Raw genomic sequence first — 13,798 nt, 5'->3', positions numbered from 1 at the left:
TTTCATTTTCCTGCAGAAACTAGTTCACATAGTTCAGGTTATTTTTTTGTCCTCTTATGTTTCATTTGACCAGTGCCTGAACTAACTTCTTATACTTCATATGTGTGTATTTCCTAAATCTCATTCAGAATCTTTAGAAATGCTAATGTTTCTCCTGAACTAATTTCTATTTATCACTAAGGAGAAATATCATATATTGAATTAAAGGATTTGTATTTTAAGAGGTAAGATTTGTATTTTAAGCTTTGTATCTTGGGATAATTCGAAGTATTACATTGATAAAAAAGAAAGTTCCATTTGGAAATACTTTTGGAACATGCTAGATTAAACCATTTAAACCTATTTTTTAAAACTGAACTTCTCCCAGCTTTTATCCTGTTAATGTACGTTGTATATAAGGAGACTACACAGCATGAAGTATTTCCCATGGATTTGACCAAATAACTCCTTTTTGTGAAACATTTTTGTCATGTTTTAAGGGACTATTGGTATAATGGAAAGATCACTGACCTGGAATTGGAACATCGCATGTTGAGCTTCTGATTTACCCCTTGCTAGCCTCATAACCTGGAAATAATCCTTTGTCTTCAAGCCTCAGTTTCCTGATTTGTGACTAAGGTCACTTCCACCTCTAATACTGTGTAATTTAATGCTTCTGTTGTTGACTCTAGATTGTCACACTTTGTCACACTTTCTACTTCTTTGTATCTATTAAAACTATGTCATCACTTCAGTCTCTTTTTTTTAAATTGAGGGGATTAGATTATTAATACCTTTTCTATAAAAGTTCAGAAGAATTAAACCTTTAAAATTCTGTCTTCCTGGGCGGCGCCTGTGGCTCAGTCGGTAAGGCGCTGGCCCCATATACCGAGGGTGGCGGGTTCAAACCCGGCCCCGGCCAAACTGCAACCAAAAAATAGCCGGGCGTTGTGGCGGGCGCCTGTAGTCCTAGCTACTCGGGAGGCTGAGGCAAGAGCATCACTTAAGCCCAGGAGTTGGAGGTTGCTGTGAGCTGTGTGAGGCCACGGCACTCTACCCCGAGGGCCATAAAGTGAGACTCTGTCTCTAAAAAAAAAAAAAAAAATTCTGTCTTCCATGTATTACGATCATGGAATCTTGTTAGATTAGTTAGTTCAAATCACTCTCTAAAGATAATTCATTCTCCTTACTACATGTTATTGGTCTCTTATATCTGTATAACTGTTATTAAGAGTGCCCTCAGTTAAAATGTATCAAAATTAATCTCAAGCTTCCACCCCTTCTCTCCCAACATTATGATTTTCAGTATGGTTTTTTCTAATAAGAGGTAAGTCCCCCTGTAATGGGCATTAGACTAATCTCTTGACTGCTTAAGCAGAAATGTGTGGATTTCATTTTATGACGATTTAGTGGATATATATGAAAAGTCTTATAATATTAACTGATTATCTTTTCTCCGTGTTAACTTGGAAAATGAGTTAAGATAGGATAACTTTAGGATTAGAAATGTACATATTAATGTATTTGGTTGTATTTTGACACTAAAACTTTGTTTTAAGGTTTTCATTGTAGTATTTTCTTTAAGATACCAACTTGTTCAAAATTAGAAGTTTGTTGACAATTTAATTAATTTTTTTTCTTTCCTCTTTTGTTTTTGTTTTTCCTGTGTTTTGTGTGTTTTTCTCTATCTAGGCCCAACAGCAAAGAAACCTGGATAACATCGTCTTGCAACAACCCAGAACAGGTAGCAAGAGGAAGTTAAAGAAAGATACATATATAATCTTTGATATAGAGATAGAAAGCACTAGCCCCAAGTCTGAACAGGATTCAGGAATTCTGGATGTTGAAGATGAGGAAGATGATGAAGAGGTAACTAACATTTGAATTGGGGAAGTAAGACTATTTTTAAGCTTAAATGGAGGATAGTTGAGATGTAATGTAGAGTTTATCCAAGTAATACAGTTTGTGTGATCTTCCAGATATTAAATGCCATTTTGAATGGGCCCCAATGTAAGGAAACTGAAGATACACTAAGATAATTTAGATCATTATTCTTTTAAAAGAATTTAAATTTTAAGTGCATTCTTCTAATTTTGAAAAGATTCAGAGCTTTTTGATTCTGTACTGACTGGGCACTACATTACGGGATGAGCACAGTTTACTTGACCTAGAAACAAGAGAAGTAGGTGACTCTGCTGAAACTATTACTAAAATAGAATTATGATATGTGACACAAATATTTACTTCAAAAGGGTAGGAGTGAATAAACTGATTTATTTATTGAGGAATGATTCAGGGTGAAAATACAAAAAGGTTCCAGAAAGTTGGGAATACATTTCTGGAAGAAGTAAATGCATGAATGATTATGGGGTATCTAGGAATTTTGTGACATATCCATAGCCTCTTAGGTGAGTTCTGTATCACTGTTAGGGAAGAATATGATTAAGTGGCTTAATTAGTACGTATTTTTATATTCTTCTTTGTTGTTGCAAGTATATGCAATGTGTTTTTAAAAACTGTTGTGGCATTCGAGATTCCTATTCAGATTTTTAATACTTATCCAAGTATTTACAAAAAAACTGGATTTATTTCTTTATAAGGGTAGTATTAAAAAGCATGAATTTTAGAGTTAGATAGACTGTAATCCAGTCCTGGTTTTGCTATTTTCTTTTCAAAAATTATTAACAGTCATATCATGTATTTTTAAAATGGCTGCTGATACATGTGAGAAAGTATTTACTTCTGACTTTTTTGCCTTTTGAGTGCTTCTCTAATTTTAATTGTTTCATTTCTTCATATAAAAATGGGTTTACTGTATCTTCCTCATCTTGTCTCCTATTATATCCTTACTATTCTATCATACCCTTTCTCTCCAAAAACTATGGTCAAAACCTTGTCATTGTCTAACTTTGTAACCTTAAGTAACTTTAATTTGTTGGAACTTTAATCTTCACCTATCAAGTAAAGTCTACCCCATGTAGGATTACACAAGTGTTTTCCCCATAAAAGGTTGTCAACAAACATTAGTTTCACTACTTTCCCTTTCTAACTTGTGTTATTTATTACCACAGTCAGTATGCTTGTACCCATTATTATTCTTTTTTACTTCAAAAATTGAATTGACATTGTTTAAAGTGTTTGAGCTGAAAAGCAAGTGAACAAATTAGTTATTCGTCTAAAAAAATTAGAAGATTGATTGACTGAAGGACTATCATATATGTAAAATACTATCTTCTTTTACATAGTTTTCATTATTGAGGAGGAACATTTATGCCTTTTAATTGTATTTATCATTTTTAGTTAAAATTTATACTTTACTAGGTTGTGTAAACGAAGTATATTAATAGTTAACAATGCTTAAAAGTTTCATCCTAATCTCTATTGTACTTAGATTGCAAGAACTCCTACTAGCTCTTAATAGAGCTAAAACAAGTCTTTTGGGTGTTACCTCATGGACCACTTTTAAAGAACTAACTAGTTGCCTGATAACTTATGGAGACAGAAAGGAACAGGGAGGTCTTTATTCTCCCAAATATTTTTATAGCATTCTCTCTTCTAGCTTAGAATGATTGGTGTGTTAGGATATGAATCTGTCCTGGAAATCAGATTGTCAGGTATTAGGTTCATCATAGATGACTAGTCACAGTAGTAGTACAATAAAGCATTAGTCTGAAGAAAGACTAGTTAATTCCCTTCATGTACATTTCTCATCCAGAAAATGAAATTCTGTGAGGTGCTATGGCTTATGAAAACAGATTAGACATAGTCTCTGCCATTGGATAACCTGAAAAGATGGTTAATTGATAAGATAAAAAATGATGTATATACATAGTTCTTATATCCCTTTGAGAACCTCTGGCTAGAAACCATTCTTTATCATTAGTTCACCGAAGATACTAGATAAGTTCCTTTTAATTTTTGTTCCATGTTTCTTTTTTGCTTTGTTCTATGAGGTCCAGAGAGGATAAAGAAACACTAGTAAAATTTGTTGGGGGATTCCTCATAAAGGCAATACTATAAGAATGTATTTGAAAGTTAATATTTTAATATTTTGGGGTTTCATTTCCCAAATCAAACAGAATTCATATTAAAGATTTGCTGATTGAGCTCTTAGAACAAGAATTCAGCACTCCACTGTCATCTAATGGCATCCCTAGCTTAAAAAAATCCTACCTTATATTTATTTACTTCTCAGTTTGAATCTTCTTCAAGTGCACATTCTTAATCTCAAACCTCATGTAGAGAATTATTTATTTAGATGTTTCCAAACTGGTTTCTTGGCATAGTTCTTGCATGGTGTGAATAAATTCTTCAGATAAGGTCTTTCATGACATTCTGACCTTCATTCTTGTCATTCTTCAGCAGACCCCATTGAGAACAGCATAGTTTTTGGAATATTGTGACTTTTAATCTGTAAGCATAATAACTGTGGCATAGAATCCTATAGGGCAGTGAATTCTTAATCTATTTGTTGTCATGTGTTACTTTGAGAGTTTGGTGAAATGATAAGGAATGATTTCCCAGGGAAAGGTATATATATTCACTCAAAAACAGTTCTGCTTGAAATTTCAAGAGGTTCACAAAATTCATTTTACTCGTAGGACCCAGGTTAAGAACCATGTTGTAAAGCAATGCTTCTTGAACTTTACTGTGTATAGAAATTTCCTGAGAATCGTATTAAAATGCAGATTGTGATTCTGCAGGTTAGGCATGTGTCTGAGAGTCTGCGTTTTTTTTTTTCATTTCTATATAGTATTTTATTTTTAAAGCACTGTATTATGTATATTGTTCTGTAACTTGCCTTTTTTTTTTATTAAATCATAGCTGTGTACCTTAATGCAATCATGGGGCACCATACACTGGTTTTATATAGCATTTGACATATTTTCATCACACTGGTTAACATAGTCTTCCTGGCATTTTCTTAGTTATTGTGTTAAGACATTTTTTATTCTACATTTAGTAAGTTTCACATGTACCCTTGTGAGATGCACCATACAACATTTCCAGGTGAGGATGATGCTTTTGGTCCCTGGACCACATTTTGAGTTGTAAGGCTATAGAGGACCATGAGGAAGCTTTTTTAGTATATTTAGATAATTTTTTAGATAATAATTATTTAGATCTTCTATGGCTTTTCCATTACTATGATTTAAAACTTTTCTGGCCATCAATGCAATACTTGAAGAAAAAGTTATGTTTAGCTTTCTAAAATCTGTTGCTTATTATAGATTACCAACATTTTAAAATGAAATTTTATAATTCTAATTTATCAAGTTTAGATATTTATTTTGTGAAGTAAAAACTTTTTACTTTGTGCTTTTAATGGTAATATATTTAATATGTTCTTTGAGTTGAATGCCATTTAAAAGCTATTTCCTATAATTATATCTTTAGCTTAATGGCACTTAATAGGAGATTGTGGAATGAGGTGAGTAGGAAAATCCAAACATCTAGAACATAGCTTTTCACATAGTAAGCAGATTATTAACATAATATTAAACCAAAATAAAATTTGTGCTAGAAATGGGAAAAATTTAATAGCCTGAGGAACTGAAGATGAAGTCTCAATAGTAAATTGTGATCTTGGGTGCAAAACTACCTCTCCATGTTGAATGAACTGAAGGAATGAGTCTCTTTTTGTTATTCTATCCCTCTACTCCTGACCCCCAGGTTTATTGAAGAGTGTTTTTTTTTTTTTTTTTTTGTAGAGACAGAGTCTCACTGTACCGCCCTCGGGTAGAGTGCTGTGGCGTCACACGGCTCACAGCAACCTCTAACTCTTGGGCTTACGCGATTCTCTTGCCTCAGCCTCCCGAGCAGCTGGGACTACAGGCGCCCGCCACAACGCCCGGCTATTTTTTGGTTGCAGTTTGGCCGGGGCTGGGTTTGAACCCGCCACCCTCGGCATATGGGGCTGGTGCCCTACTCACTGAGCCACAGGCGCCACCCTGAAGAGTGTTTTTTAAAAAAAAAGTATTCCCTAGTAAAATTCTGTCTTTATTTTAATATTATTTTTGGCTGAGCTAATGAAAGGGTCATAATTAAAATAAGTTTTTAAAACCAATCATATATGAAAATTGAACCATATAAAACTACCAATATTTAACCAGTTTTGATCACCTTAATTAGTTTGATTTTCACTGGAAATACGTATGATTTAGGGAATTTGCTTTATATCATCCTATGATATACACAGATATTCATGTTCTTCTCTAAATGTCTACATAGGATTTTAAAAATATTCTAGAAATGGTGAGCATTTTAAATTGAAAATGAATTTATGGCCCTAGAGTCATCAGGAATATCAGTTTTGAGGTGTTTGAAGATAAAATCCAAAGAAGCTCTCAAGACAATGGTTCTCAATCTTCCTAATGCCGTGACCCTTTAATACAGTTCTTCATGTTGTGGTGACCCCCAACCATAAAATTGTTTTTGTTGCTAATTCATAACTGTAATTTTGCTACTGTTATGAATCATAATGTAAATATCTGATGTACAGGAGACACGCAAAGGGGTCGTGACCCACAGGTTGAGAACTGCTGCCTTAAGGTGATATGTTAATATTTGTGAGAAAGGGAGCAACCACATCATCCATGCCAACCATCATAGAGTATGGGTCAAATTAATGTTTGTTGACCAAATTATTCATGTCAAATTTAGCTGTCCAGATTTTGGTGCCTCTATTGAAATATAGAATTAACACGAGGAAATCGCTAATTTAAATACAAATGTCATATAACATAAAGCCTCCTGGAATGTCTTGATGATTATGGTACTGGACTAATTTTGAAGTAACATGATGTGTTCATTTGCTGTGTAGTTGGTACCATAACAAAATACTACAGACTGGGTAGCTTAAACATCAAAAATTTATTTTCTCACAATTCTAGAGGCTGAAAGTTCAAGATCAAGGTTCTGGCAGGGTTGGGTTCTCCTAAGGTTTCTCTCCTAGCTGTGTCTTCACATGCTTTTTCTCTTTGTTCACACACTCCTAGTGTCTCTTCCTCCTTTTTGAGATGTTTCTTCCACTTTTTATAAGTATACTAATCCTGTTGGATTAAAAACCTGCCCAAGGACCTCATTTAACTTCAATTATCCCTTTAAAGGGAGAGACACAATTCACTTCACAACACAAGGTGATTGGAAAGTATACAAATCAGATTTGTATTTAGAAGGTACAATTTCTATTAATTTTGTACTATTAGGGAAAATCATTTAATAATTTAACCATCCCTTTTTCTCACTTATAAAATAGTAAAAATAATTTGTGTCAAATGCTTATAAAAATTGTTGTTTTTCTATTTGACTCAACTTTCAAAATGTTTCTTGTAAAAATTTCCATTGATGGTAAGGTAATAGAAAATAAGGATCATTCCTCAGAAAGTTAATGTGAAATAAAGAATGCTATTAGAAGTTTAGATCAGATGTTGTAGATTGGCAGTTCATGGGCCAGAAATAGTTTGCAAACTTGTTGACCTGCACAGTGCTTAAGATTTTTTAAATTAGTTGTCAACTCTTAAAATGTCCATTGAATTGCACAAAAATCTAGACTTCCAACTTAGTTTCTTTCTAAGCATGGTATTAATAGGTCCCGAGTAGCAAGGTTGCAATCAGTGATATTATTTTTTCCATAAGCCACAATTACTGCTGTGTCTACATACTGGCCATTGCTATTTTTATCACAATTATGCTGTTGAGGGAAAATAATATTGGTTATATTAGATGTATATTAAAAATGGCATTTGAAAGAGATTGCCGGGGCCATAAATATTTGAAAAAAAAAATTATGAGTATAGTCTTTTCTAAAAGTGAGTATTAGTCATAGATATTTCATTTGTAAAGTGTAAGTCCTGACAATTACGTTTGTAAACTTATCCTAGAAAAAGGGTTACATACTGCATGGCTGAATATCAATCACTACAGTCACATTCGAAATACTCTTCTTGGGAAGCTATGCACCAATATCAGCAGGTAGTCCACCCTTCAAAGCAATTTTGAAACTCTTCTTCTGGAGTGGCCATCAGAACTGTCATCATATTATCCTTGATGTACTGAATGTCATCAAAATGTCTTCCTTTCAATAATCCTTTATTTTTGGATAAAGAAAAAAGTCATTGGGGACCAGATCAAGTGAGTAGGGAGGTTGTTCCAATACAGTTACTTGTTTACTGGCTAAAAACTCCCTCATAGACAGTGCTGTATGAGACGGTGCATTGTCTTGATGCAAGAGCCATTAATTGTTGGTGAAAAGTTTAGGTTGTTTTCATCTAGCTTTTCCACACAGTCTTTTTAGCATTTCCAAACAGTAAATGTAGTTAACTGTGTAGTTGGTACAAATTCATAATGAACATTCCCTCTGATATCAAAAAAGGTTAGCAATATGATTTTGACTCTTGATTTGGACTGATGGCACTTTTTGGTCATGGAGAATTGGCTGACTTCCATCAGGCACTTTGATGCTTTGTTACAGGGTTGTATGGGTGTGATGTTTCATCACTAGTCATACCATGTCCCAAAACATTGTCTTGCCTCTCCAAAAGACCTTGGCAAACTTCACTTCTCCTTTGCTTTTGTTCATGGTTGAGCTCCTTCAGGACCATTTTTGCACATACCTTTCTCATGCCAAGATTTTCAGTTAAAATTTTCCTAACTTTTTGTATCAATGCTAACTTGGTCTGCTATACTTCTCACAGTCAGTGATAATTTTGACACACAATTCAATGAATTTATGCAGTGTTTTCATCAGTTCTACTCTGCCCTGATATCTCTTTATCAGTGGTGCTTTTCCTCTCCTCAGAAAAACGTTTAATTCATTTGTACACTGCTGTTTCTTCATGGCATTGTCTCCATAAACTTGTACTAACACATCATTGATTTCACTTCCACTCTTGTCAAGCTTAACAAGAAATTTAATGTTTGTTCATTACTCTAATTCAAGCTTTGATATTCTTGCGACAACCCACAAAAACACGCAACAACAATAATGAATACCACTCAGCAAAATACTGCTACACATTGACATGAAAACAACTGTGAGACACTGATATACTAAGCTTATGAAACCTTACTGAATTATATGTACAGTGCTGCCAGTGTAAGCCCACTGTGGCAAGTTCAAGAACTTTGGAGCTGGAACATATTCTTCTTAGTAAAGTATCTCAAGAATGGAAGAAAAAGTATCCAGTGTACTCAGCCCTACTATGAATATGGCTTTCATATGAAAGCTATAACCCAATTATAACCTAAGAATATGGGGAAGGGGGAAAGGGAGGGGAGGGGAGGGGGAGGATGGGCGGAGGGAGGCTGATTGGTGGGATCACACCTATGGTGCATCTTACAAGGGTACATGTGAAACTTACTAAATGTAGAATATAAATGTCTTAACACAATAACTAAGAAAATGCCAAGAAGGCTATGTTAACCAGTGTGATGAAAATATGTCAAATGGTATATAAAACCAGTTTATGGTGCCATGTAATTGCATTAATGTACATAGCTATGATTTAATAATAAATTAAAAAAAAGAACTTAATTGTCAGACCTTGTATGTTTAATAAGAGAATACAACTTAAAATGCTAGCCTACTTCACTTACTCTCAATACCCATAGACCCTGTAGGCTTCTAGTTTTGCACTTCTGTTCTTAATGAAGACTGGTCTATTACGGATAAATATAGTCAAGAGAAAAGTAGGTATGTATATCCTTATGTATAATCAAATGCCCAAAGGACAATTTATGAAGTTGAATGAAAACATTATGATGTGTTTTAGACTATCTGTTTAGTTTTTTTATTCCAATTCTTGATATTTTAGATCTATCTATTGGTAAAGATATAGCTCATATTGATTTAAGGAGTTTTTGATGTTTTTCATTGTAGTGAAATTGTTTGCTTCAATCATAAACTTCTGTCATTTCAGGTCTTCTAGAATTTCTCCTTCATATTCTCATTGATTATTCAACTCCATTTTGCCCTGTGCTAAGTTGCTAATAACCCAAACTATTGAATGTACTTTTCCCCTCCCGTGTCTAAAATACTCTATTTCATTGTTTGACTGTACCATAGTTTATTCAGCCAATCTATATATGAGCACTTAATGACTTCCAAAATTTTCCTATTAAAAAGTACTATTTTACCTGCACAGTTATTTGAATAGCTAAATTAAAAAAAATACTGACAATATCAAGTGTTGGCAAGGATGTAGGCCAAATGAAGCTCATATACTGGTGTAAAATTGTGAAACGGTACAGTCACTTTGGAAAAGAATTCGGTAGTTTATTATAAAGTTGAGCATATGCCTACCATATGTGACCTAGCAATCCCACTTCAAGGTATTTAGTCAATGTGTTTATTTAAAAACCTGCAGCTGAATATATAGAGCAGCTTTGCTTAAACATTACCAAAGTTAGAAACACTCTAAATGTCCTTCAGTGGATGAAAGAATAACAAACTATGATATAACCATAATTGGGGTATCACTCTAAAATAAAAAGGAATGAACAACATATATATGAACAACACCACAGGTGAATCCAAAATTCATTGTGCTAAATGGAGCCAAATTAAAAAGGGTACATATTATATGAGTCTATTTGTGTGATGTTCCTTAAAAGGCAAAACTCTAAGGACAGAAAATAGATCAGTGCTGAGGACTGGGCGTCAGGGCACAATTTGACTACAAAGAGGCATGAGGGAATTTTGTTGGATGGTAAACTGTTCCTTTTCATCTTGATTATGATGGTGGATTCAGGATTATATGCATTTGTCAGAACTTAGAGAGTTGTTCACTGGAAAGGCTGAATTTTACTGCATGTAAAACACCTCAAAACTTGGAAAAAAATAAAAAACTGAGAATTGTTCTTTCGTACAATCAGGGTATGTTATGGAAGCAAGATTGAGCCCAGGGGAAAATATAGTTTTGTTAGATAATGTCAAATTCTCCTCCATAGAAGTTATACTATTTCTATATACCCCACAACCCACCCCAGCAATGTTTCCTTGCAGCGTCTTTAAGAGAATGTTGTTTTAGGCTTTTGAATTTTTGCCAGTCTGATAGATGAAACATGGTATCTCCGGGTAGTTTTAATGTGTATTTGCATTCCTGTTACTAAGGATAAAGTCGAGTATCTTATAAGTTGTTTTATTTTTGGTAAACTGCTTATGTCTTTTATCCATTAGGAAAAATGTATAAAATCATGAGTACATGATTTGGGTTTTTTTTCCTTAAGTTTTTCCAAGTTCTTTATATATTAGGAATATTAGTTTTTTACTTATAATATTGTAACTTTTGTTTAACTTACTTTTGCACACCTTAAATTTTCCTTCTCTCAAACCTTTTATATTTATTACCAGATTTAGGGCTAAATTTCCTTTTTTGCTTAACAGTTCAGAGTTTCCACACTTATAATGGATACTTGTTAAATACAAGACCAGTTGAATGTTTTTATTTCACCAGTGTTCAGTTTTAAATGGAGAATACTTGATAGACTCTCCTCCAATTTTGGCCACAGGGTTTTTGTAATGCCTCAGTAAGTAGAAATGGCGGTTTTCCCTGATTTTCTTCTGGTTAGAGCAAACACTTGAATAAATTAAGTGGTAATCTATTTAGAAATTTCTCAGAAAGGGTCCCAATAATTTATGAGTTGCTCCACAGCAGTATTTCTTATTTTTTATTTTTCAGTTCCAAATTTTATTTCATTAACTTAGAAGATGAACAAAATGTGTATTTCAAATCTCATTATCTATCTGAAACCTATGTTTACATAGAAGAAAAACAGATACAGGATTTCAAGTAACTTATTATGCAGTCCATTGTCCATTTAAAAATATTCTTCCTTCCACAAACACTTGCATTGAAAGAAAAAAAGTCTTTTTTACTGCATAAAAGCTAGATGGAAAGTTCTGATGTAAATTTATTTGTCAACTCTGGTGATGATGAGAGGCACAAATATGCATAGTTTAGTAAAATAATGCAAGCAAAAAGCCTCTGTTTCTCTCAGAGACTAATGAGAAGCCTCCATTCATGTCTCTTGCAGTATCACACAAATGACGCTCATGCTAGGTCACGTCTTCTTTCCTTTCCCTTTTTTACTTCCCTCTCCTTGCTGAACACTTTGGTTACCACCTCCTGTTTTTTGTGTCCTTCTTTTTAGTTTAGGTATCATTTCTGCTGCATACAACATTACTGACTTACGTCATGGGAACTGTACAAGACAGAGGCTGCCATCTTCCTGTTTGAGCTGAACCCGGACTCTGCCTCTGTATTGGACAATACGATCCCATTCTCTGGAGTACATTTTATTTTTCTCAAGAAATGCATTCAGTACAACTGCTAAACATACATCTTGAATCTCTGTAGCTGTTGGGTTTTCAACAGCCTTACTTATGGGTATCTGCCTTCCTTTTGTGATGGTCTTCTTGTTATTTAAATAAGCAGTATAAATACAAATGAACCTGTCCTGGGGACCAAAGGGCAACACAGGCCATCCTTACAGGGGTCCATACTGCACCAGCACAAGACCCCCAAGGCAATATTTCTTATTTTTTAAGATAGAGCTCTCACCAGGGTATTCTTAAGTGCTGAGGGGCTTAAAAATTCTTTATATTTTTATAATTCTAGTCACTTAGAATCCTTCCAGTTTGTTGAGTGTGTCAGCAGTCTCTAGTCTTGCTCCATAAAAGCTTGTATCCAAATAAATTCTACTCTTCTTTTCTCTGAATATTTGGAAGCAAAGTGGTTCAAAAAGCACATTAATAAAAAAATGTTTACCAGGTATTTCCTGGCTTCTAGACATAAGATGGGCAGTCACAATTGACCCTTTTGAATGCAAAGGCAATGCAATGCCTATTCAGCTAATTTGTTGTTTGCTCCCTGTAGAAAAATACCTGGTATGTTTTAATGACTTGAGAACCGGGTAATGTTCAGAAATGGGCACCAAGACCCTGCATTCATTTACCAATATCAAGAAACTAGGTTGTGTAAAGTGGTAATCAGAAGTTTTTTCAAGGTGGAGAATGGCTCAAATGATTAGTGAGAAACATATCTAAATTCCTTGTAAACTACTATCGCACTCTTTTTGGATACTACATCTACTTTGAAAGACTTCTTAAGAGAAAAATAAATGGTGTGTACATTTGTATGTGTGTGTGAGGGAGAGTGTGTGTTTGTGTATGTCTGTCTCTTCTGCTACAGATGTGTGAACAATAGGACTAGAACACTTGTTTTCATATACTGTCTTTATTGGCAGCATAAGTAACTTTCTTATAGTACGTTGGCTCACTCTTCTTGAGTGGTGGGAGGCAAGCAAGGTTTTCTTTTACTATACTCCCTCTTTTTAGCAATAAAATGCAAAGATATATCAGTTTACCTTCAGGTAATTTTTTTCTGTTTTCCTTCACTAATGAGTCTTTTAAGACTGACTACTTCTTTGGGGGGAGGGTTTAGAAAATATATAAATGAATATATCTGTTAAAACTTTAATGGGATTATCTTTTAAAAATCAAAATCTTCCTTTTTCTCTAATATATGAAATATTTTTCTAATGCTTTTATTTATTTATTTATTTATTTTATTTTTCAGACAGACTTTCACTTTGTCATTGTTGGTAGAGTGCCATGGTGTCATAGTGCACAGCAACCTCAAACTCTTGGGCTCGAGCTGTTCTCTTGCCTCAGCCTCCCAAGTAGCTGGACTAAGGCGCCCACAATGCCGGGCTATTTTTAGAGATGAGGTCCCACTCTGGCTCAGGCTGGTCTCGAACCTGTGAGCTCAGACAATCCCACCTGGGCCTCCCAAGTGCTGGGATTACAGGCATGAGC

The 13,798-nt window shown here is 34.3% G+C and overlaps 1 protein-coding gene and 1 pseudogene across 2 annotated transcripts in view; one reads left to right on the top strand and one right to left on the bottom strand.

The window, feature by feature from the left end:
* EXOC6B (exocyst complex component 6B) overlaps positions 1 to 13,798 on the top strand; it is a 782,024-nt gene that overhangs the window by 312,674 nt on the left and 455,552 nt on the right. Inside the window, exon 7 of the mRNA XM_053587825.1 lies at positions 1,672 to 1,848. Coding sequence (XP_053443800.1) covers positions 1,672 to 1,848 — 177 coding nt within the window. The remainder of the gene's footprint in view (positions 1 to 1,671; positions 1,849 to 13,798) is intronic.
* On the bottom strand, positions 11,818 to 12,466 carry LOC128583573 (signal recognition particle 19 kDa protein-like; annotated as a pseudogene). The gene has a single exon (XR_008379494.1). The product of XR_008379494.1 is annotated as a signal recognition particle 19 kDa protein-like (transcript).

This window comes from Nycticebus coucang, chromosome 4 (assembly GCF_027406575.1).
Source record: "Nycticebus coucang isolate mNycCou1 chromosome 4, mNycCou1.pri, whole genome shotgun sequence".
NCBI classification, from domain to species: domain Eukaryota; kingdom Metazoa; phylum Chordata; class Mammalia; order Primates; family Lorisidae; genus Nycticebus; species Nycticebus coucang.
The sequence above is the reverse complement of the archived record's forward strand: the minus strand, read 5'-3'. Positions and strand labels throughout refer to the sequence as shown.